The sequence below is a fragment of the Notolepis coatsorum genome (assembly GCF_963971535.1).
Source record: "Notolepis coatsorum genome assembly, chromosome: 13".
NCBI classification, from domain to species: Eukaryota; Metazoa; Chordata; class Actinopteri; order Aulopiformes; family Paralepididae; genus Notolepis; species Notolepis coatsorum.
Window position 1 is genome coordinate 60,722,184 of NC_140177.1, and position 23,068 is coordinate 60,745,251.

General features: G+C 44.6%; 1 protein-coding gene across 3 annotated transcripts in view; it reads right to left on the reverse strand.

The window, feature by feature from the left end:
* arhgap21b (Rho GTPase activating protein 21b) overlaps window positions 1–23,068 on the reverse strand; it is a 109,362-nt gene that overhangs the window by 23,584 nt on the left and 62,710 nt on the right. For all 3 annotated transcript variants that reach the window (XM_084328079.1, XM_084328080.1, XM_084328078.1), the window contains exons 8-13: window positions 17,756–19,331; window positions 13,453–13,599; window positions 12,303–12,405; window positions 12,151–12,196; window positions 5,763–5,888; window positions 4,924–5,220 (exon numbers count right to left, since the gene is read on the reverse strand). In XM_084328079.1, the coding sequence (XP_084184205.1) occupies window positions 4,924–5,220; window positions 5,763–5,888; window positions 12,151–12,196; window positions 12,303–12,405; window positions 13,453–13,599; window positions 17,756–19,331 (2,295 nt within the window). The remainder of the gene's footprint in view (window positions 1–4,923; window positions 5,221–5,762; window positions 5,889–12,150; window positions 12,197–12,302; window positions 12,406–13,452; window positions 13,600–17,755; window positions 19,332–23,068) is intronic.

The following is a 23,068-nucleotide window of genomic DNA, read 5'->3' on the forward strand; positions in this document are numbered from 1 at the left end:
TTCGTACATTTCCGTTTTATACCGTTTTGAATATGAATAGTTTGGGTGCTTCTGAGTAATTCCAGGGAAAAGACGCAAAAACAGCGTTTTTGTGTAATTCAATAAACACGTCGTCATTTTGCGCCTGATTATCGAATCTTCTGGAAATCAACGCTAGATCATCATTATTATCCTTCCTCGTGCAAGCATGCAATGTGGTTTAGACCGGCGCGCCCCCCCCCCCCCAACCCAACGGCAGACAGCCACACACATAAAACACAGATAGCTCCAATCACGGTAGAAATAAATATCAGATCAACGCAAGCTTTCATATATAGTGTCCTTACATGGTATCTGATGTAATGCAAAAAAAGAATCCAATTATCTGATCGCCATTCCAGTTATCCACAGTGATCCCGTCTCCGACGTTGTTGGGCGGTTGCACTTCAAAGGGCAGGCGGGGTCAGTAGTCCAAACCATCCCTACAAGCGTGTGTTGTTCCGGAGTGTTTAGGACCCGCCCCGACACGATAGAAAAAAGAAACTAACCCGTTTCTAACGGGGTGCAATAATGGCCGAAGGCGTTAGAGGGCAGTATAAGACCATCTGCCAGCTCAGACACACTCAGAACAGTATGCACAAGGTGCCCCGCTGAATTATGAATGGCAATAACGATTAAAAGAAATACTGTGATAAAAACGTAGATCTATGTTTCCGGCACTCAACGATTGGGCTACAGAAATGTAGTTCTACGTTTTCGGCACCCAACCAGTTAAAAAGAAACAATAGCAACCTGGTGAAACCATTGTTAGCATGCCTTGATGATGTTAAAGGGGAACTATCTTATAAATGGCCTTTTTGAGTGTTTAGCATTGTTTCCTAGCTATGTGAACTTATATTAATATGATCTATGTCTCAAAATTCTCATATTGGCGCATTCTTCCAATTCTCCTCTCACAATATTCACCCTCACTGAACTGAGTCATTTGAAAATGTGATGATTTGTGATGTCAGAAAGACACCGCTGCATGTTAATGTTGAGATACAAGATGAGCTGCACACAGTTCTGCTGCCCAGGCACAAAACGGCTCGAGATCTTGAGGTAGAAAAATGCTGTTTTTGAGGACTTGATTAGAAATACAAAACAATGAATAAAAAAAAATATATATATTACAGAGGTGTTCCATAGACTCACAGGAATTGTGTAAAAGTGCCCAAATAGTGAAAGAAATAGTAAAATAGTTCCCCTTTAAGGCATGGCTGGCATTAAATTGTCTATGTCTCAATGACAGTAAAACAGAGGTCATGGTGTTTGGTCCCAGCAATGGGCATGTGTCTCCTCGTGGTGACTTGGGCCCCCTTGGGCTTTTTGTGAAGCCAACTGTCACCAACCTAGGGGTGAAGTTTGATTGTGACCTAAAGTTGGACAAGCAGATCAATGCTGTGGTGGGAAAGAGTTTTTTCCAGCTTAGGAGGCTGTCCAAGGTCAAACCTTTTTTATCCCGTTGTTTTCGAAACTGTAATCCACGCTTTTATGACCTCTCGCCTTGATTACTGTAATGCCCTATACGTTGGCGTCAGTCAGGCCTCCCTCTCTCGTTTGCAGCTAGTTCAGAACGCCGCTGCCCGTCTGCTAACGGGAACACGAAAGTGGGAGCACATTTCCCCTGTGCTGGCTGCCCTCCACTGGCTTGCTGTGCATTTTAGAATTGATTTGAAGGTTTTACTGTTTGCTTTTAAATGTTTGAACGGCTTGGCACCGGGTTACCTCTCGGACCTGCTGGAACCTTATGTTCCCCCAAGGTCCCTCAGGTCCTCTGACCAGCTCCTCTTGGCTGTTCCAAAGTCCAGGCTGAAGCTTAGGGGGACCGTGCTTTCGCTGTGGCAGCCCCAAAGCTCTGGAATGAGCTGCCACTGCATGTTAGGCAGGCCCCCACACTGCAGGTGTTCAAATCACGCCTCAAGACACATCTATTTGCTCTGGCTTTCTGTGTTTTAAACAGATTTTGAGAGACCTGCCTTTTTATGTGACATATTGTACTTGTTTTTATTGTGTGCTTTTATAAACATTTTATGTTTTTATGTTTTATCTTATGTTGTGGACTTGTACAGCCCTTTGGTCAACTTTGTTGTTTTTAAATGTGCTTTATAAATAAAGTGGATTGGATTGGATTATATATGTCTATGTATTTGACACCGCTATGAGATGAAAGAAAAGCTGACGCACCCATAACATGTGTTCAACTTAGCCTTCAAAATAAAAGCGTAAGAATGTTTATTTATTTTCTATAAAATGTAAAGTGCTCATCTTACTATGAGACCCAATAAATGCACATAACTATGGAACCTCAAGTTTAATGTTCAAATGAAAAAAGACCAGTAGAGAAAAATACAAAATAGATGTTTTTTTACGCTTTTCAGACTACTAATACATTTGGCCATTTGTGTGTGTGGGGTGCGCCCAAATTACCCAAGGGGGGCCCGACTGAAAAGGTTTAGGAACCACCGCCCTATGCACCACAGCCCTTTCAGATGGAATTTGCTATGTATTAATATTATAATTATTTTGCATTAATTGTCATTAATCACAGCCTATCATGAGATTAACGAGTTAAACATTTCTAATAATTTCACAGCACTAGATCAGACCATTAAAACATCATCTGAAGGGCGGTCAGGTGGCGTAGCGGAGATTGCGTTCGTCACCAACGCCGGAGATGCTGGATTTGCGTGTTCCCGGCGTTGTCACCAGCTTGGCTGGCCGTTCACACTAATACAATTGGCAGTATTAGAGGGTGGGAAAGCTGGCGGGTGGGTCCTGGGCGTTGTGGACAGCAACCCCTACAGTTCGGTCGGGGCGCCTGCTCAGCGAGGGGAGGATCTGGAGAGAGGTAGTGCGGCCTCCCACACGTTACACTCTCTTCCAGTGAGAATCTACGCGGCCAGGCTGGCTGCCGGCAGGCTGCACATGCGTCGGAGGAAAGCATGTGACAGTCTCCGGCCTCTCGGACCAACAGTAGGGGAAAGTGCGCAACAACCAGGAAGGGTGGGATGGGAGAAAAATCAGAAAAAAGGAGGAAAAAATTAAAAAAACATCATCCGATACCGCTAACCAAACCTACTTTTCTTCATAAAGGGATATCAAAGTAGACAGCAGAAAAATGGGCTACTCTTAATTCCCAGAACCTGTTTTGTGTGGAATTCGGGAAGTCATTGGTTTCAGCTTATTTGATTAGAGACACCATCTCTCTGGGAACTACAGACCAGAGAAACCAAAAGGCAAACAGCTGAACAAACGACCACACTGTTCATTTGTTTCAGGACATGCTTCTACTTCTCCTGTAGACATGAAGCAAAACAGAACCAAGAGAAAATCTCATTTCATATATATTTCTTATCTAGTAACAAGGTCATAGGTGCTGTGGGCTTGATTTCTTACAAGACAGGACAGTCAGACAGTAAAGTTTAATTGGTCAGTAAACACCATGGCAACTGGGTAAACGCAACAAGGCAGGGTCGGGGGAGGGCTTAGTTCTAGGCCAAGAACCCTGTTCTCTTGTATTTATAGTAGATTTTTAGCTAAGTCCAGTACACTATATGTAGAGTTTCTGACTCTTACTAGAAGACAAACATCCAGACCCCCTTAATGCTAATCTCTGACCAGCATGTTTTCCAGAAGGCCCAGATTCACTATGCTTTCCAGTAGAGTGTGTGGATCTGGGGTCAGTGTCTTCATGACCTTAAATCAAACTAACAGACTGAGACTGACTGTAAATCAGTACTCTACGTTGAGAGCACTCCACAGGTCTGTGTTGGGACAGCATAGAAAACCAACCCTTCTACTCCAAGTTTGAGACTCTCCCCTCAGGGCAGAGTATTTGATTACAAATGAACCTGGTTAACAGTCAATGATCACCTCAAGTTGTTTGTTGTATTTTGTGTATTGTATGGCTATGGTATATGGTTGCCAACAACGAGATTTCTCGTCCTAACTCGCCATGCGTTGTGTGCCAACAACGAGTTCTCGTTATTTAATCGTTATTTCTTTTATTAGCGAATTAGCAAATACCGCCCCCTATCGTCTCCCGGATGGTATTGTACATCATTGGATTGGAGTCGATGGGACTTGCATCAGAAAAAAGAACTCCGGTCGTCATTTTACTTCTGGGGCATGCAACCTGATACTAGTGCATTCATTGAGGGAACTGGAAGCAGCGTGGATTATTTGTTTCAGAGTATAGCGTTGGATCAATAAACGCAATCGATATTTGGAATGGCGATCAGGAATTAGATTAATCTTTTTGCAGAACATCTGATCTGAGGTAAGGACTCTATGTTACCAGTTTTGGGTTAATCAGAGTTTTTTTTCTCCACAGAGTTCACAACGTGTGGCGTTCGGCGCTGAGCGCGGCACGAATAAATGATTTTTCAGCCCGCTTTTGTATCGTGCATAAGAACACAAATACTCTCAATAATCTAGCGTTTATTTTAAAACGATTAATAAATCAGCCGGAAAATGACAACGTGTTTTGTGTATTCCAGTGATAATTCGTCATATCCGGCCGGCACACAATGTGTTAAGGCTGGGTATCGGCATTAATTACATGATTTGATTTTGATTCACAAGGTCCCGATTTGATTAAATTTAGATTCCATATCAATTCAATTAGCCTAGTATTGCTGGTTACAGAGGACCAGAACCTTGTAATTTGGTGAACTGAGTTTCCATAGTAGTTCAGCATAAAATCCACAGATTAAAAGATTGATTTGGGGATTTTAACACTAGATTCGATTCAAATTAAACAATTCAATATAGATTTTTTTTCTTCTATATTTGTTTCTGGCCCTAATATTCATATAATGTAGTTTTTTTCTGAATCCCTAATGGAGAGCCAAAATTCCCATATGGTAAAGTAAAAAGTACAGAACTGGACTGAGAACCCACCTCCTCGTCCAGATTGCTATTCTCCTGGATGACCCTGATCCAGGAGAGCATGTCGTCCCTCCCTTCTGCCTGGAACAGGTACTCGCAGTCCGACGTGGTCAGCCGCAGCACATTCTTGCGCTTTGTGTCACTGTAGGAGATGTCTATCAGGCAGGCCTTGACGCTGATAGGCTGCAGGTCCTCTTCGGACTGGGAGGCGTGAGACACCCCATCCTTTTTGTCCTTGTAGAGGGCGAGGGAGTGGCCTTGCAGGACAGCATAGATCTGCTTCCACGACTTCATCCCCCCACCCCCCCGCTGCAGAGACAGAAGATGGAGGTGAGGTTTAAAGCTTGATCTCAACACATTCTAAAGATATAAGATGGAGGTGAGGTTTACACCTTGAGCTCAACACATTCTAAAGATATAAGATGGAGGTGAAGTTTACATCTCGAGGACACCTCAACACATTCTAAAGATATAAGACGATGGTGAGGTTTACATCTCGAGGACACCTCAACACATTCTAAAGGCTCAATCTGTGATTTGTTTTGGACCAATGTTGATCAATGTTGCCTATTTGGAACTTAACCCACTGTCAATCTGAATATAGATCTGTTTAACTCCTCTGTGTTTACAAACATGACCAATGTAAACAAACTATTAAATTACAGCTACAACAACATACAGCAAATACAATAAAAACGAATATATCCGTTAGTGTTAAGAGCTCAATGAAAACATGTCTCCATTCTTATTTCTAATGGTGGGGCTACCAATTTGTTTATGCTTGGATCATAGAATGGCCTCTAAAGTTAGACAATTATTTGGATGCATGCAAGGATTTATCAACCACGTACCTTATTTTTATCTGTGTTGAGCTGCCTAAAGTAGAGCCAGCCTTCTTTGGAAGAATCCGCAAATATATCTGAAGAGGAATCTCTCCGAGACCCAGACTCGTCAGAAGACTTATGCCCGTCCAGAGCCTGGAAATAAACAAGGACATAGTGTTATAGATGCGCAGCCTGGGGACAGATTCTTTGAACATTAGTCAAGGTGACAAGCATGTAAGTGTGTGAGTGAGTGAATGAGTGAGTGATCTAGTAACTTTGCTGGGTCTAAGAGCCTAAGAATGCAAACGTAGACACCTGAACATGACTGGAGAGAGGACACCTGAACATGACTGGAGAGAGGACACCTGAACATGACTGGAGAGAGGACAGCCTGCAGCATTAAAGAATAAAAACACTAGAGTCCAACCGATATATCGGTCGGCTGATATTGTCTTATCAGAAGTTATCACAGATATCTGCGTTTATGCTACTAATATCCCACCGTTTGATTAGCCGTCTTTAAAGGGCTCTAGCAGGCATTTATTTTAAAGCTAGCGTGAATATACTGGTATCATATGAAACTAGAGCTCACAGGTAAAGGGAGGAGATTTTTCTCCAAGGTAAACTATTGTAAGCTAGCTTAAATTTGATGGGGAGGAAAATGCCATGGTCATGTTTAAAGAGGTCCCTTGACTTCTCACCTCAAGATATCTGAATGAAAATGGGCTGAATAGAATCACACAACACTAGAGCTGACCTTCGAATTTTCTTTTGTAATTCGAAGCTTCAGGGCCGAGATTCGATTTCAATTCAAAGCTTCGAGATAAAAAAAGGAAAAAAAAAAAATACATTTTCTAATTTATTATTAAAAAAATATATATATGTTTATGTTGTGGGACTTGTACAGCACTTTGTTCAACTTTGTCAGTGCTGTACATTTAAAAAAATTTTAAATCTTAGACAAACTAAACACTTTGCTTTCATGAAATATTGTAAGCCGTCATTTGAGGCTTTATAAAAGCAGCACAATGAACACAAATCTGTCAGTGCCGAGTCCGACCTCACCTTAAATAACAAACAGCATTGCTTGTTGTAATTAACAAAGAGAGGCAGAGTTGATTTTGCACACAAAAAATCACTAAAAGATAATAAAATAAAAAAAAGATGTTCTTAAAAAATATATTCAAATTTTATTTTCATATTCGAATCCCATGCCCATCGAACGAAGCTTCGAAGTAGTTAAGACAGCCCTACACAACACAATCAATATCGGAACTTCTTTTTACACCCAAATATCGGTATTGTCCTCAAAATCCAGTATTGGTCAGGCTCTAGAGGAAATCCTACTAGTAAACATCAATGCCTGTTTTCCCAATGCTTCAAAACCAAGTGGACAGGTAAAAAAAAAATAGTCAAGCAACACAAAGAAACCAAATCACGAGAGGTGCAGGGTGTTTTCAAGGAACCAATGTCATTAGGTGGTAGGTTCTACCCTTGCTAACTAACTGTTTATTTTAGTTGATGAATCCTCCTATAATGAAGAACTCCTGTGTTGCACACAATATCAATAGAAAAAAAATGGATATTAACACATTGAGTGCCAACGACGAGATTAGTCGTGTTAACTCGCCATGCGTTGAGTGCCAATGACGAGTTCTAGTTTTTTTTAATCGTTATTTCTTTTATTAGCAATATCCATACATTTTTCATCCATCCAGCCTGACGTTATCATTGGGAATGGGTCTGAGCTCGGAAAGGGCAAATACCGCCGCCTATCGTCTCCCGGATGGTATTGCACATCATTGGATTGGATTGGGTGGGCATGTGAATCAGAAAAAAAGTCTGGTCTGGGGTTTTCCCTTCTCTGGCAAGCAGTATCTGTTACCACATTCACTGGGGAGGCTGGGAGCAGCTTTCGATTATGTGGTTTGGACTATAACGTTGGATCAATAAATGCAATCAATATTTGGAATGGCGATCAGGAATTGGATTAATCTTTTTGCAGAACATCTGATGTGAGGTAAGGACTCTATTTGACCACTATTGGGTTAATCAGATGTTTTTTTCTCAGCCATCGCACCGTGTCTGTGTGTGTGTGTGTGTATGACGTTAGCGTTGACCAGGTCATGGATAATAGATTTTTCAGCCCGCTTCTCTAGCGTGCATAAGTACACATATACTATCGATAATCTAGCGTTTATTTGAAAACTATTCATAAATCAGCCGAAAAATGACAACGTGTTTTGTGTATTCCACTAAAGAGCTATTATCGCTGAATTTCTCTGGAATTAGTAGAACTCTCCAAAACTATACTCGTATTCAAAACGGTATAAACGGAAATGTACCAATGAAAAAACAATCCGTTTCGTACATGTCGACTGCAAGCAAGTCATTGATAAGCGAGGGGTGTTTTAGACCCATAGCCATAATTTAAGATATAATTTAAGCCTTCGCAAATTTCCCGACCTCCCATTGACTTCCTTATTGGCACTCTAGCCCTATGGTCAAAGGAGCGTGGCACTGAATGTGTTATATTTCTTTATTACATGGCGTTTTAACATTCAAATCAAGCCGAAATGCTTGATTGTGATTGGTCAATAGCCCCTGACAGCGGTGAATAATTTTTCGATAACCACCGGTGATTATTGTTTTTCGCAGCTGGAGCAATCAAGCCCACTGACACACACTGTTTCAGTGCAATCAGACACACCTGCCGGCGATAATAATAATCACTTTATTTGGGACAGAGCCACAGAACAACTGCGTCTGCATTTGATCTCGTCTCGTCGATGGTGTAAAATGAATTAGGTATATTGTTAGTAAGTTAGCCATGTAATAAGCGGGATAATGTATAGCTATACTCGGTCATTGTCGCAAAATAATTGACCTTCACTGACGTTTAAAACACCTCTGTGAGGCGCCTCGGTGTTCTAAACTCTGTGTCGGTCAATTATTTTGCGACAATGACCTCGTAGCTATACATTATCCCTTACATATTCTATATTATGGCTATGTGTCTAATACGCCCGTCGCTTATCAATGACTTGCTTGCAGTCAACATGTACGAAACGGATTGTTTTTTTCATCTATACATTTCCGTTTTATACCATTTTGAAAAACGGAATTTTTTGAAAATGTCCAGAAAAAAAAAAGATTCCGTGATAATAGCTCTTTAGTGGAATACACAAAACACGTTGTCATTTTTCGGCCTATTTATTAATCGTTTTCAAATAAACGCTAGATTATCGATAGTATAATGTGTACTTATGCACGCTAGAGAAGCTGAAAAATCTATGATCTATTTCCTGGTCAGCGCTAACGTCATACACGCACACACACACGTTGAGATATGTGAAAAATACATCTGATTACCCCAAGACTGGTAACATAGATTCCTTACCTCACATCAGATGTTCTGCAAAAAGATTCCTGATCGCCACTCCAAATATCGATCGGGTTTATTGATCCAACGTTAGTCACTCGAAACACATATTCCACGCTGTTCTGAGGGTCCACAATGAATCCGATCGGCTCGGGTTACATGCCTGAGAAGTGTTTCTCAAACATTTTCATTGAGTCCAATCCAATGGGTGAATTACCATCCGGGAGACGATAGGGGGCAGTATTTTCCCTGTTCAAGCTCATAGACAGTCCCAATGGTAACGTGAGGCTAGATTGATGAAAAATGAATGGATATCGCTAATAAAAGCAATAACGATTAACAGAAACGCCTGCCAGTGTGGCTAAGTGGCGCAGTGGGCAAGGCGCTCGCCACTAACGCAGGAGAGGCTGGGTTCGAGCCCAGCTCTCGACGTTGCTTCTGGCTTGGCTGGTCGTTCATACTAATACAATTGGCAGTATTAGGGGGTGGGAAAGCCGGTGGGTGGGGATCGGACGTTGTAGGTGCGCCTGTACAGCAGAATCAGGAAGCAACGGGGGCAGCGTGAGCCTCCCACGCGTTACTCCTCGCCGCTGAGAGATCGTGCTGTACAGGTGAAAAGATGCGACAGCTGCCTCCTCGTGTACCAGAGGGGCTTGGTCCACATTGCAGTCGACCAGTGGGAGGCATGGTCTAACAACGTTCGAGACAGGGGAGGGTAGAATTGGACAATACGAAATTGGGATGGGAGAAAAATAGAAAATGGGGAGAAAAAGCAGATAAAAAAAAAAGAAACGCCTGCCATCTCCTTATAAGGCAAATGAGGCGTGTGTAAAACAGCCGTGGTTCGGCATCTGATCCCCCTGTCTGATCCATTCAACAGGAAGCGATTTGCGACTGATCTAAAAATGACACACACACACACACACGTCTCACGACTCGCGACTCAGTGCATGTGTGTGTGTGTGTTCCTGTGGGTCGCTCATCACATGTGTGTGTGTTAATCTGATGACAAATAAAGACTTATACTTGTACTTATACGTATACTGTATAGTGCAAAATAAATCGCTCCAGCAAAGTAGACTGTCAATACTGAACGACTGCGCGCTTGTCAAGAACCAATCGTGCAGTATACTGTTATGTATATGCTGCTGATCCTATGCTCTCTCCTTTCAGAGAGAGATGACAGGTGACAGATCCGGTATTTCCGAACCTATAGGTTCAGAAATACCTGATCTGTCACCTGTCATCTCTCTCTGAAAGGTCCCTGTGGCTAAAACCCAGAGTGCGCTCAGAACATTAGGTGTGGAGCAGAGAAGAGAATAGAGGAGAGGAGAGAGGGGAGGAGAGGAGAGGTTATAAATATGTGTTCTATGCATACGGCCTGGGCAGCCAGCATCTAACTGTTCTAACAGCAATATATAATCCATTTCAGAAGCAGAACACACGCAATAAGTTATAATATAATAATAATTATTATTGAAAAGTTCTGGGTTTGGGGAGGGGGGAATTGGCATAACGACTAAATTGGGATGGGAGAAAAATAGGAGGAAAAAGTAGATAAAAATAATAATAAAAGTTCTGGGTTTATAATGTCGTATTTGGGGGCAATTGACCAATGGTTTGCTTTCAACCCATGAACTCCTTCCTCTCTCACCTTTTTATATATATTTTTATTTTATCTACTAAAACTGTATTGTATTATATTGTTTGTTTTGTAAAGTGTCTTTGAGCATTAGGAAAAGCGCTATATAAATCTGATGTATTATTATTATGAATGGTAGGCTTTTTTTTAAAGGTCCCATGTGTTATAAATTGCCTTTTCCAGTGTTTAGCATTGTTTTCTAGCAATGTGGGGTTGTATCAATGGGGTCTGTGTCTCTAATTCTCATTTTGGCTCATCAGTCCAGTCTCGAGTTCACAAGATCCTCCCTCACTGAACTAAGCCATTCTGATTTGACTGTTTTGCTGACGTGAATAAGGCACTGGTTGTAGTCACCGCCTACAATCAACAATTCGCTCAACAACAGAGCAAGTGGAAATACTGACACTTCCTCAAACGGGTTGACGTGGCGCGGGTGCCGACAGAGAGAGGGCAGAGAACAAGCGAGCGAGAGGGAGAGAGAGATAGAGAGGGACACGGAGCACCGCACACACGCGCAGTCGGGAGCACTCGCATATCCCTGTCAACCTGCTGCAAAATATCATTGCGCACGCCCGTATTCCGATCCGTGCAATAATATTCACAGGGGTATATATTGTCACTTGAAACAAGTTACCAATGCATTGTCTGGTGGGATTATGCCCCCCTGCGTCAAAATTAATTAGTATCCCCCTAAATCTCTCTATGTCTCTCTCTCTCTGCCAGTGCAGACTGTGGGTGACTGTCACTCAAAGCGCTTTGCGAGTATGGGCGGAGCCCAGCCCAAAACAGCTTGAAATCTTGAAGTGGGAAAATGCTGCTTTAGAGTACTTGATTAGAAATACAAAACAATGAATTTTTTGGAGAAAAAAACCTTACAGATGTGTTCCATAGACTCACAGGAATTGTGTAACATTGCCCAAATAGTGAAAGGAATAGCAAAACATGGGACCTTTAAATGTTTCTCATCTGGGTAAGAGTTTCTTATCTGGGTAAGAGTGCTCTCAACCACTCTTAGAATTTGGTCTTGCCTGAGAGAAAAGCAACAATAAGAAAACATTGCTGAATCCCAGGTAAGAACAAAATAAGAGGAAATGCTAGTTAAGAATGAAATCTGTTCTTATATCGCTTCATGAATGAGGCCCATTGTCTTTCATTCTCATTGGTCTCACCAAGTTTCTGCAGTAATCTTGCCAAGGTACGGACACTGAATTTACAATGTTATATTGAAGTCGAAATCCTCCTAGGAGTGGCTTCAAACCTCATCAGTTTGGGACCCGAATTTGAGAAATGTAGTCTCACACTGAGACACAGGTTGACCAAAAAGACGGATCCACGTACCCACATTCTGGACTCAAATCCAGAGGGAAAAAAAACGCTTTAGAAGAACTCACCTTTTTGAGGCCCCTCAGACCGGGCATGTGTTTACTGGACGATCTCCTGAGATACAAAGAGCAGGAGGAGGACAGAGGGACAGATATTTAGACAGGAGAAGTTGATAGAAGTTGATTTTAGGACAAAAGACTGGACACTAGCAGGGACTCACCCTCTGCCCTCCTCCCTGTAGTTATCCAGACCCTCGTCATAGGACTTGGACCTCTCTGCTTTGGTTGCTGCATCGGACTCCAGGATGGCGTTTCTGAGGGACTCTTTTAAGAGCGAACGACAGACAGTATGAGAGACTGTGTTATGGCTGCAGAACATTTTAGTAAATCATAATACAAGTCACAGATGTGTTAATGAGGGTCAGTGATGGAGCTCACAGACCTGTTAATGAGGGTCAGTGATGGAGCTCACAGACCTGTTAATGAGGGTCAGTGATGGAGCTCCCAGACCTGTTAATGAGGGTCAGTGATGGAGCTCCCAGACCTGTTAATGAGGGTCAGTGATGGAGCTCAGACCTGTTAATGAGGGTCAGTGATGGAGCTCACAGACCTGTTAATGAGGGTCAGTGATGGAGCTCACAGACCTGTTAATGAGGGTCAGTGATGGAGCTCACAGACCTGTTAATGAGGGTCAGTGATCGAGCTCACAGACCTGTTAATGAGGGTCAGTGATCGAGCTCCCAGACAGTCGTGGGTTTAAATAATACGTAGAACAGGGAACATGGGATATTTCTAGGGTGGTGGGAATCAAGAACCCAGATTCCATTTTAAGATCAACTCATTAATTCCAGTCCATTTTCCAGTATTGTGATATGGTTACAACTTTCTTGGGAGTTGGGACCTTACATAAAAGGTCTCTTTTCAAGTGATATTCCCAAAGATTGCCATCCCTAGATGTGCCGTTTTCTTTCCGTTTGATATGATTCAGCAGCAGTGATTGAGCAAGAAGGTGTTTTTTCCATTCACGCCTGGACTATAAAGAAACCGGGTCAATGTCAAACCTCCCCTGAAAACTCCATGACTGAGCATGTACCAGAATAAACACTGAAAACTCCACGAGTTAGCATGTATTAGGGATGGGTCGTTAAATTACAAAAAAATCAAATAGTTTGTGACAAATTTTTTCATCATCATTTTTGGGTGAATCAGTGTGGCCATGGTATTCCATATGTAATTCAGTTGATCAAACATCACTGGTTTGAACAATATCATTTTCCGAATTAGCGAGGATTCAAGGATTCATTGTTCCTTATCTGCACCATAATCACACCAGGAGTAGCCCCATTAATTTACCCCCACAGTGCCTCTTACCTTGGTCATGTGACAGCTGCCGACGAATGACAGGGCAGGGGGAGTTTGGGCTGGGTGGCACTGTGGTTATGGTCGGGGCAACAGATATCACAGCAGAAGCTGGAATGGGCGTGGCCTCACGGTCGACACTAGGGCTGGCCGGCTCGTCTGCAAATCACGCAAAGCATTTATGACACAAGACATTAATATCACCACCTGGTACAGTGAAAGTAGGACTAAAATACATTTTGCTGCAATTTTTTTTTTTCCCGTCATCAGCAACTTAGGTTACGCTACTGAAACTGAAAGTTGCAGCGTTTGAGAGAGAAAAAAAGTCCTCCAGTGGCTCATAGGACTCCCATGGCTCTGCACCAAAAACACAGCCGAGAACGAGGACAGATCATTCTCTGACGTGGTTTTATTTTTTCTTAAGAGAGAGGGAGAGAGAGAAGTTCTTAACTCTCGAGTACCGCCCACTCCTGGAGCTCCAAGCCCAAAAGAGCCCAAGAGTAAAAAGATTCTCTGCAGCTGAGGGGCTTCTGGAGCTAAATTTAAAAGCCACTGTCCTAGATCCAGCCTGCGCCCAACTCTCAAACGGGGCAAAGGAAAAGAGGAGTGAACCTTGACCAGCATGGGCCTATTAGACCAATACAGACCCCACCCATTGCTGTGAGGCAGTGAACAGAGGCCACCACCAAACCTTTCATCCAAACACATCAACCAACCCCATCAATGTTACACACATCAAAGTGCATATCATATGATGCAGTTACACCTGGCCGGCTGGGGAGGGAAGACCGGAAATATATAAACGGTGCAATTTTGTATAACCAGCATTAAATACCAAAGCACAAAAACATACCAGGTTCCTCGAGCTGCAGGTAGCGACGCTCACATTCCTGGCAGGCCCTACACCAGGCCACCTGGTCCAGCCAGGCCCAAGGATGCTGGCTCAGACCCAGCCGGCTCACCAGCAGCATGCCGAGGAGGCTGCCACAATCTCACCGGCTAGTACCAGGTTAGAATTGGTCAGCCGTGGTCTTGCTCTCGCACAACAACTTCCTTAATAGATGTAATTAACTAACTACTCTCACGTAAAGCTTCTAAATGACCTCCAGCAATCAAATGTATATTATAAAATAAATCTTCTACTGAAACCCTCGTCACAATATATGAAACGTGACAGCATGGCCATGAAGTCAGATCTTCTTTTGAGCTCTTCAGAATTATTTCCAAACATCCAGGTACACTGCAAAATATTTTGAAAATGATCAGCTTTTGCATTCCAGATGGAAAAGAATGTGACCTCGTCTACAGTCCGGGCTTCAAAAACACTGGCCACTCTGCACTGCCACCCGGGGCCATGGGAACGCAGGCTGACCTCACATGATGAGGGACAAGGCCAGTGGCCTTTCAAACGGGTCATTGATGGGGGGCCCGGCGGCCCGGTCAATCAGGTCTCTGTTCTCCTGAGCCCGGGCACCAGGCCCAGAATGGCGGTGCTGCCGCATCATCGTCGTCACTGCCTGCTTTGTCTGCACCTGGCCCTCTCACCAGACACTGGTACATGGACCACGGTCAATGGTAGTAATGCAACCTGACACACAAGGTCATAGGAAATGTAAAGGGCCTTTAAATCGACTGACGGGAAATTCCTTAATTGGAAACGGTCACTTATTCCAAAAAAATTTAAACCCTGGGTAAATTAATCAAGCACTCTGTTTAGAGAGAGGGCACAGTGCCAAGTATATAAAGTAGAACTTTTTAAGTGAATGTGAAACGACTGACGTCAGTGGTGCTTATTCCTATAAGAAATGAGCTATGACGAGCTTCGGTTTACATCACCCTTATGTTTGCCCACATCAGTCAGAAACACATAGGCTACACCCAGCCCCATGACACCAAGTACAACAAACCACAGGCCAACTATAACAAGACTTTCAATGTGTAGATCTAGCCATTATCTTATACAATATATACTACATCAGACCTACAGATACAACTTGCCAATCAATTGACCCCTGGCAACGCAGAACCATATGTAAATTTTAACATTTAAGATGAACAATGTTTTCAAACCTAATTAACAAAAGTTTGAAAATTCAATTTTGGTGATATCCCATTCACACTCCAAGTGATTAACTCCAAAAATGTAATGGACCATGGGAATTAGGGCTGTCTTGAATAGGGCTGTCTTGAATACTTCGAAGCTTCGTTCGATGGGCATGGGCTTCGAATATGAAAATAAAATTTGAATATATAAAGAAATAAAATAAATAAAAAGTTTTGTTTTTGTGCTAAATCAACTCTGCCTCTCTTTGTTAATTACAACAAGCAATGCTGTTTGTTATTTAGGATGAGGTCGGACTCGGCACTGACAGATGTGTTCATTGTGCTGCTTTTATAAAGCCTCAAATGACTGCTTACAATATTTCATGAAAGCAAAGTGTTTAGTTTGTCTAAGATTTTAAAATGTTTAAACTTTACAGCACTGACAAAGTTGAACAAAGTTCTGTACAAGTCCCACAACATAAACATATATATATTTTTTTTAATAATAAATTAGAACATTTATTTATAATTTTTTTTTTATCTCGAAGCTTCGAATTAAAATCTAATCTCGGCCCCCCGAAGCTTCGAATTCTAAAAAAATATCCGAAGGTCAGCCCTAATACAGGACAAAATTGTCAATAAAAAGTAAACTAGGTCTACAAATAATTCAGTTAAAGGTTTGTGAAAGGGCAACTAAAGGTTTTTGCTCAATCAAATACACAAGTATGCTAAATGAAAAAGTTGGCATCTTACTGCCTACCGCACAATTCCAGAAGTGGTGCAACTACATCAGATAAAGACCCAAATCTAACTCCAAATCCAACTTCTCTCTTCAGATAAAGACCCAAATCTTACTCCAAATCCAACTTCTCTCTTCAGATAAAGACCCACATCTAACTTCAGAACTAACTTCTCTCCCATGGGGACAAGCTAAAAACCACCCAGAGCCGTCGCTGCCTGTGCCCCAGTTCCGCCTCACCGTCTACCTGCAGAGCACCGTGTTCCTCCTTGACCTTATAAAAACAGCAAGTAGATCAGCCTTCAGGGACAACTTACTGCACGAGTCTTACAACAACAATCTACACTTGGACCTACATATTTGTCCCATACTACAAGTAACTAAACATGAGATTGAATTTGATAAGAGCGTCTTAACTTCCTAAAAAAGTAAATACATACTAATACAATCATCAATCTAATCAAGGAGGAAAATGCAGCCTAATACATTTAATTATACAGTTAGTTGACTCATAGTGATCATTGTAACCACATTTTCTTTAAATTACATTTTTTTTTTTAATCTTTTAGTAGAGTTGGGGGTGGGGGGACCAAAATAAAATATTCAATCATTTGACTCTGACTGTAGATGGACGAGACACTTTATTTAGGCTGTTGTAGTGGCTTTTGCAAATTTGCAATAATTACACATTCAGATAGCACAAAAACCAAAGAACGCTCATCATATGAATGTGCACAATGTTGGCATTCACAATGTCACCATAGCAACGTTGCATCAAACTCACAAGCTCAGAGTTGTTATTCATCTTTCATCTTTGCCCTCACTGCTGCTTGCCGAGTTGAAAACACAAATTTCTGAAATTATTGCAAAGTGATTTCAAATAGAATTATTTATTGCATTTGATTACGTGTAGGGTATGTGTGAGCCTATATGATGCGATAGAGAGGACACACATTTTGACAACCATTGCTTGTTCCGACCCAAAACCAAGACAGTTAAATGGTTTTCTGAGCCATCTCCAGAACCAGACTATGTGGTTGAAAGTTGAGTAAGTACCTGCAACCTCTGGTAGTGTGGATTTAACTGGTCTACTGATTGGACAAAGATTGTTGTTATCATGTAGTTATTATAACTAATGGCCAGTACATTCTGTAAGGGAACTTGGGGGTGGGGGGGGGGGGGTGGGGGTTGTAGAAAACTACAAAATATCACATTGGTTTAAACTCTCGCTCAGCCCTTCCCAGATACAGAACATCCCAAACATCTACGCAAGGAGGTTTACGTCTCTGTAAACATACACCTAACTCTGCATCTAAACTCCATAACCCAGGCCAGAACTAACGAGTTTCAGATTAAATAGCCTGGTCTTCATCCACAGCATCTGCCGAGCAATATTTCTCGTCTGTATTCAGATCTCTAGTGCCATCTCTACATCTGGCTCTTAGCTCTGCCTGCCCCGTGTTACTGCTGCCTGCTGCCGTTGCCATGGTGACTCAGCACGGCGGAGCTTGCTGTTGCTGCTTTTTCTCTTACCAATGAAGGGAATGGAGTCCAGAGACTCGTCCAGATTGCTGGAACAGGAGGCCTGACGCTGCTCCCCAAGACGGCGCATTTGCATCTCCCGACGTGTGTCATTGGGAAGCCAGCACGCTGCCGCGTCCCCCGTGGAGTCGGCCGCGTCGTCGTTCACGGCCAGGATGTAGGAGTGGTGGCGGAGGGGGCTGGGAGTCTTTCCGGGGGGAGGCTTCTCCCTCAGAACCACGCCCTCTGTAGGGCTCCGTCCGTTCACCCGGCTCTGAGGGTCAGGCTGGCTGTATTTGAGGATGCCAGGCCTCTGGGGTCTCTGTTGGGGGGCTGAACAGGAGGAGGACCTGTGTCCCACCACTGGCTCTCTGCCTGCCTCAGGGTGCATGGTCTCAGCGCGCCCTCTGCTCTGGCCTGGTTGGTTTGCATGGCCTGCATGGTTACCTTTGACCACAGCTCTTTGGTCAGCAGGGGAAGGTTCGGCACTGATGCTCTTCCCCAGGTGAGAGGGTCTATCTGAGAGCAGGGGTGAGGAGCGGGTCTGGAGAGACTCTGGTCCCTTAGTATAGAGAGCGGGATTGGGCACTCGCCTCATTCTGCTACCATACCCTACTGCAGGAGGTCTGTGGAGGGCAGCCTGCCTGGTGGTAGACTGTCTGCTGGGCCTCGTACCTTGGTCTGCCCTGTTGTAGGCGCCTCTCCCGTCCATAGGCCGTACCAACTCTGCAGGGTCAACATAGTCCGTGGAGCGTGCCCGGGCCCTGTGTGTGAGGCCGTCCTGGGACACACTGCGAGGGGGCCGGTTCCTCGTGTGGGCCATCCACTCTGACCCACTCATGCGGTCCTGCGAGGCGCTGCGCGGGGCGATTTGAAAGTGGGGTGGGGGCGCGTGATACGAGCGGTCATGGGACGTGCTCCTGCGGCGCATGCCCTGGGGGTCCCAGCCTGCCCGGGGGAGGTGGTGCGCGGTGTTAAAGGTGTTCTGGCTGGCAGCTCGCAGGCTGTCCAACCGCTCTTGAATGGTCCGGCTGGCATGGGAATGGATTCCTTTGTTGTCGATGTACTCCCTGTACGTTTGGTACGTACGCCAGTCAATGTTTTGGTGGTTGCCTGGATAGTGTGGTCCCGGGGCACCATAAGGAACCATCCCTGCCCCAGCAGGGTAGACATCAGCTTTCCGTGGCAGAGGGTACTGGGCCAATGACCCGGGCCTGGCCCTGACGTAGACGGGGTCCATGTAATCCATCCTGTGCGGCGGGCCCATGCGACCCATATGAACCGGGTCCGGTGGAACCACCACAGTCCTCACGCCGTCGTTGCGCATGCACACCGCCATCTGGCTTTTAGGGTACGGCTGGGGAGGCGGGGAGGGGGGCACGGTGATCTCCTTGCGATACCCCAGGTCGGGAGGTGCCACTGACCCACGGCACGCCTGCCCCGCTGGGGAGGAGGCCTCTGTGGCTTGAGCCATGCCCGGAGGCTTACAGTCTACTCTGGGGTAGCATATGGGGGGAGGATCGGGGATGTGCCGGGCGTTTCCGCTGTAGGAACTGTGACCACGGAGGTAGGCATCCTGGGAGTACGCCTGGGGACAGAGAGAGAGAGAAAGCTGGGTCAGAACGGGCTCTATACTACACGCGTTTACACCGCTGTGCCAAATTACACAGTGTGCTACTAAATGCTTGCAGAGAAGTCAAGTGCGAGATTACAAATGCTACTCTGTGTGTGTGTTCATGTTGCAGTATGCGAGTGTGGAGGCGTTTGAGCAGTTCAGGAGTGTTATGGGTGTTCATCTGCTCCTTTTTTAAAGAGTTCTCATGGTAATGTTCACTGTGCCACAACAGAACACACTGTACACTACACCCACTGAACAGAAAGTACAACAAAATAAATAATTTATTGATGTATACAGTAAACGACTGTACACCTACAGTAGTACATACATCAAGGGGAAAAACAAAAGGCAAGAATGAGAATAGTGTTCAATGGCAAAGACGTGAAGTAAGAGTACTAGGCCTAATGCCATGACAAGACACGTGCATCATTCAAGATCAGATGATTAGGATAGGGAAGGGGAATCAAGAAAGATAACATTTGATACATCAAAAAAGTACAATAGCCATGATAACATAGCATGCAAAAGAATGAAATCCTTTCAGATGTACCGTATGTTTTTTTGGTGGGGAATTTATTCTTAGAATTCTTAGAACTCAGGCAACAGCTTTCAATGGTCAGTAACATTGGAATCTCATGTGAGATCGTACACCAAAGGTTCAAGACACATGGAGAGCAGGGAAACAGCGTATTTGTTTACCCACCGTCAGAGCGATAGACCGGGATCTCAAACAGACCGATAGAGGAGAGCGTCCACCTCTCACTGCCACTGTGCTAAATCTAACCTCTGTGATCATCGTTCCGAGGTTTAGCCGATATTCTAGATAACCCTTTAAATGATGGTAGCTAAGGATGCATTAGGATCCTTGGGTCTGAACTACTGGCTGGCCGGGATCAGAAAAACACTGTTCCATCTCCCTGCTTGTACCGGGTGGACGTAAAAAATAAACGTCAAGGTAAGTGGACTTTCACCCCCACTACCTGGTGTCAAATTACAACCGCACATAAAACCAGTGCATGCCACTGCAATCAATGCCAGCCGCGGTCCCTCCCTTTGTAAGCACGAGTGTACTGGTGGAGAGTTCAGAGGTCACTTAGCCTTTATCACGCTAATGAGAGATCGGCCATGGAGAATGAAAAGGGGCGAGGCTCCGCTGACATGCCAGCCAGATGCCAGCTCTGCTGCCCAATCAAACAGGTACAGTGCATCAGCCGCATGCTACATACTTACAGCTCCCAGTCCCTACTAGCACTGCACACGAGTACAGACATGTACACTAAACCGAGTCCCTGGTCAGAAAAGCAAAACCCCATAACTACATCATGAACAAGCACAAAGCCACCAAGACCCATAAGTACATCATGAACAAGCACAAAGCCACCAAGACCCATAACTACCGGTACATCATAAACAAGCACAAAGCCACCCAGACCCACAGTGCAGCTAGCGTTATGCGTTGGCACAGCCGGTTGTGGAATGTGAAAGTTGTTTGGTTAACGTCCATATATTGTCCATATATCTAGCAGTCCATATATCATGCTGACCTTGCGCCGTCACTGTATTTTGAAGGCTAGCGCAAAGACATTGAACAAGGGGCTCTGTTTTTCATTCAAAATGGACAAACTTAGAAGCTACTTTTGAAACCGGTTGCCTAGAAAGAGGGCGATTGTCTGCGAGCCTGGCACACTACCCTGGATGTTTTGGGGCGTGCGCGAGGTGGTGCACAGAACGGACACAGGCTAGATCATACATTTGGCGTTAGCCTGGCATAGCCAGACCTCTCTCCACACTACATTAGCGCTGGGCCAGCACAGGAGAAAGTCGCTAGAAGCGTGTACATGATGATCTGCGCATGCGTTTGACCAAATCGCCTTTGCGGTAAGTCCCTGAGTGAGTGAGTGAGCAAACGAGCGACCACAATTTGACACGCATAGCCCACGACGGCAGTCCTGCGTGCCGTGGGAAAGAGAATGGCAACATGCATGACCAGATGGAAAATGAGACGGCAAGCACAACATGTCAACATCAAGTGGCTGTGATCTCGGCTGCTTCCTTACCAGATCAGTGGTTTCCCATGAAAAAGACTGCTGTTAGAGCAGGTAAAAACGAGAACAGTAGGAGACAGAGGGAGGAAGGGCAGGAGAGAGGGAAAAGGCTAGCAGAGTGAAACACACGCATCGTAAAAATTATAATAATAAATAACGAAAAATTTAACAAATTGGCAGCGGAGAGAGAAAGTGTGAACCGGGCACAGTGGTGCCAAGGTTTGACGCGCTAAAAATAAACCTGAGCTGCAGCGGCAGAACGGAGGGGTGGTGAAGAAGAAGAAGAAGAAGAATTAGAAGGGTATCTGTGGCAGGGTTGTCACGTTAGCAGTGCCACCTGCTCGTGCCAGTCTGTCCTGGGTGAGATGGCAGGGGCAGAAGCCTGCCTCCCATAGAGCTGTCAGGTCTCCATGTCTCGGTTCTCTCCATCTGCAGCCACTTTACTACGCCGACTGAATCAGCTGCCTCCAGCCTCCCTCTCTCTCCCTGCTACCGCTCACATGACAGAGGCAGCAGCTGCTTGATTATACATTCAGCTCAGATGGTACAGCCCCCCCCCCCCCCTCCCTTCTCTCACTCTCTCTCAGCATCAACCTGTTCAAAACACAGTCAGCTGACTACAGCTGGCTCATCTATTCCCGGTATGCCCTTCCTTTTCTTCCTCCTTTGCTCTGTGCTTCTTCTCTCCTTCCCTCGCTCAGGCAGGCTCCCCCCCTCTCTTCCTCAAGTGTTCACGCCGTCTCTCTCGCTAAGCAACTGCTGCCCGTTTCTAAGCAGCCGGCATGTGTGAGAGACTCTCCCTCCACCCCTCCCTTCCTCCAACAGGCTGTAATGTCACCCTGCTAGCGCCTCTGATAATCCTCCAGCCCTGGCGGACAGCCTCTGTTGCGCTTGGCTACATCGGTAGTTTGTTGGCTACATCAGTAGTTTTTTGTTTTTTCTCTTTGGTAGAGGCTCGCCCTTTACTGCCTTCCTGCTAACGCTGTGGACCTGCAGCCACTAGTGCAACAGATGTGTAATACAGTCAGCTTTGGAATGGGGAGGGGGACGGGAAAAACAGAAGGGAGGGGGCGGGAGGACCAGAGGAGGACATGGTGGAGTGACAGCCAATAGGATATTGGAAAGGAGAAAAGGGAGGGCTGGGTGAGAGGAAGCAGAGGTGGACGGTGTTTACAGGTTCCCATTTAAAAGCCAAGCCTGTGGATTTAGGTATCGAAGCATATAATGTCAGGGTTATGTAATGAAATGCAGTTTAGTTGACCCTTGCCTATGCACCAAAGTCATGTGACTGTCAAGGTAATACACTGGGGAAATAGATTGATTGTGATTATATGCAGGGTTCAACCCAGAGCTTTTCAGCAGAGGTGCGGCACCCTCCTAGAGAGCCTCCGCTAATGTTGGACAAAGTAATACATTTTTATTCAGGAAGACCTCCCACTCCAGCCTCTGGTGCTCATCCAAAACTGTTCTTGACAAAAGCTGCTAGGGTTACATTGTAATGCACTTGCTTGAATGCAACAACGATAGTTATGTGGTACAATTATCAGCAGGAGTAGTTTTAAGCTCAACAGTTGATCAGCTATGGACACACATCCCTCTAAGGCACTTAGCACCTCCTCCACTAATTACTCTCCTGGGGGAAACCCTCACAAACCATTCTGG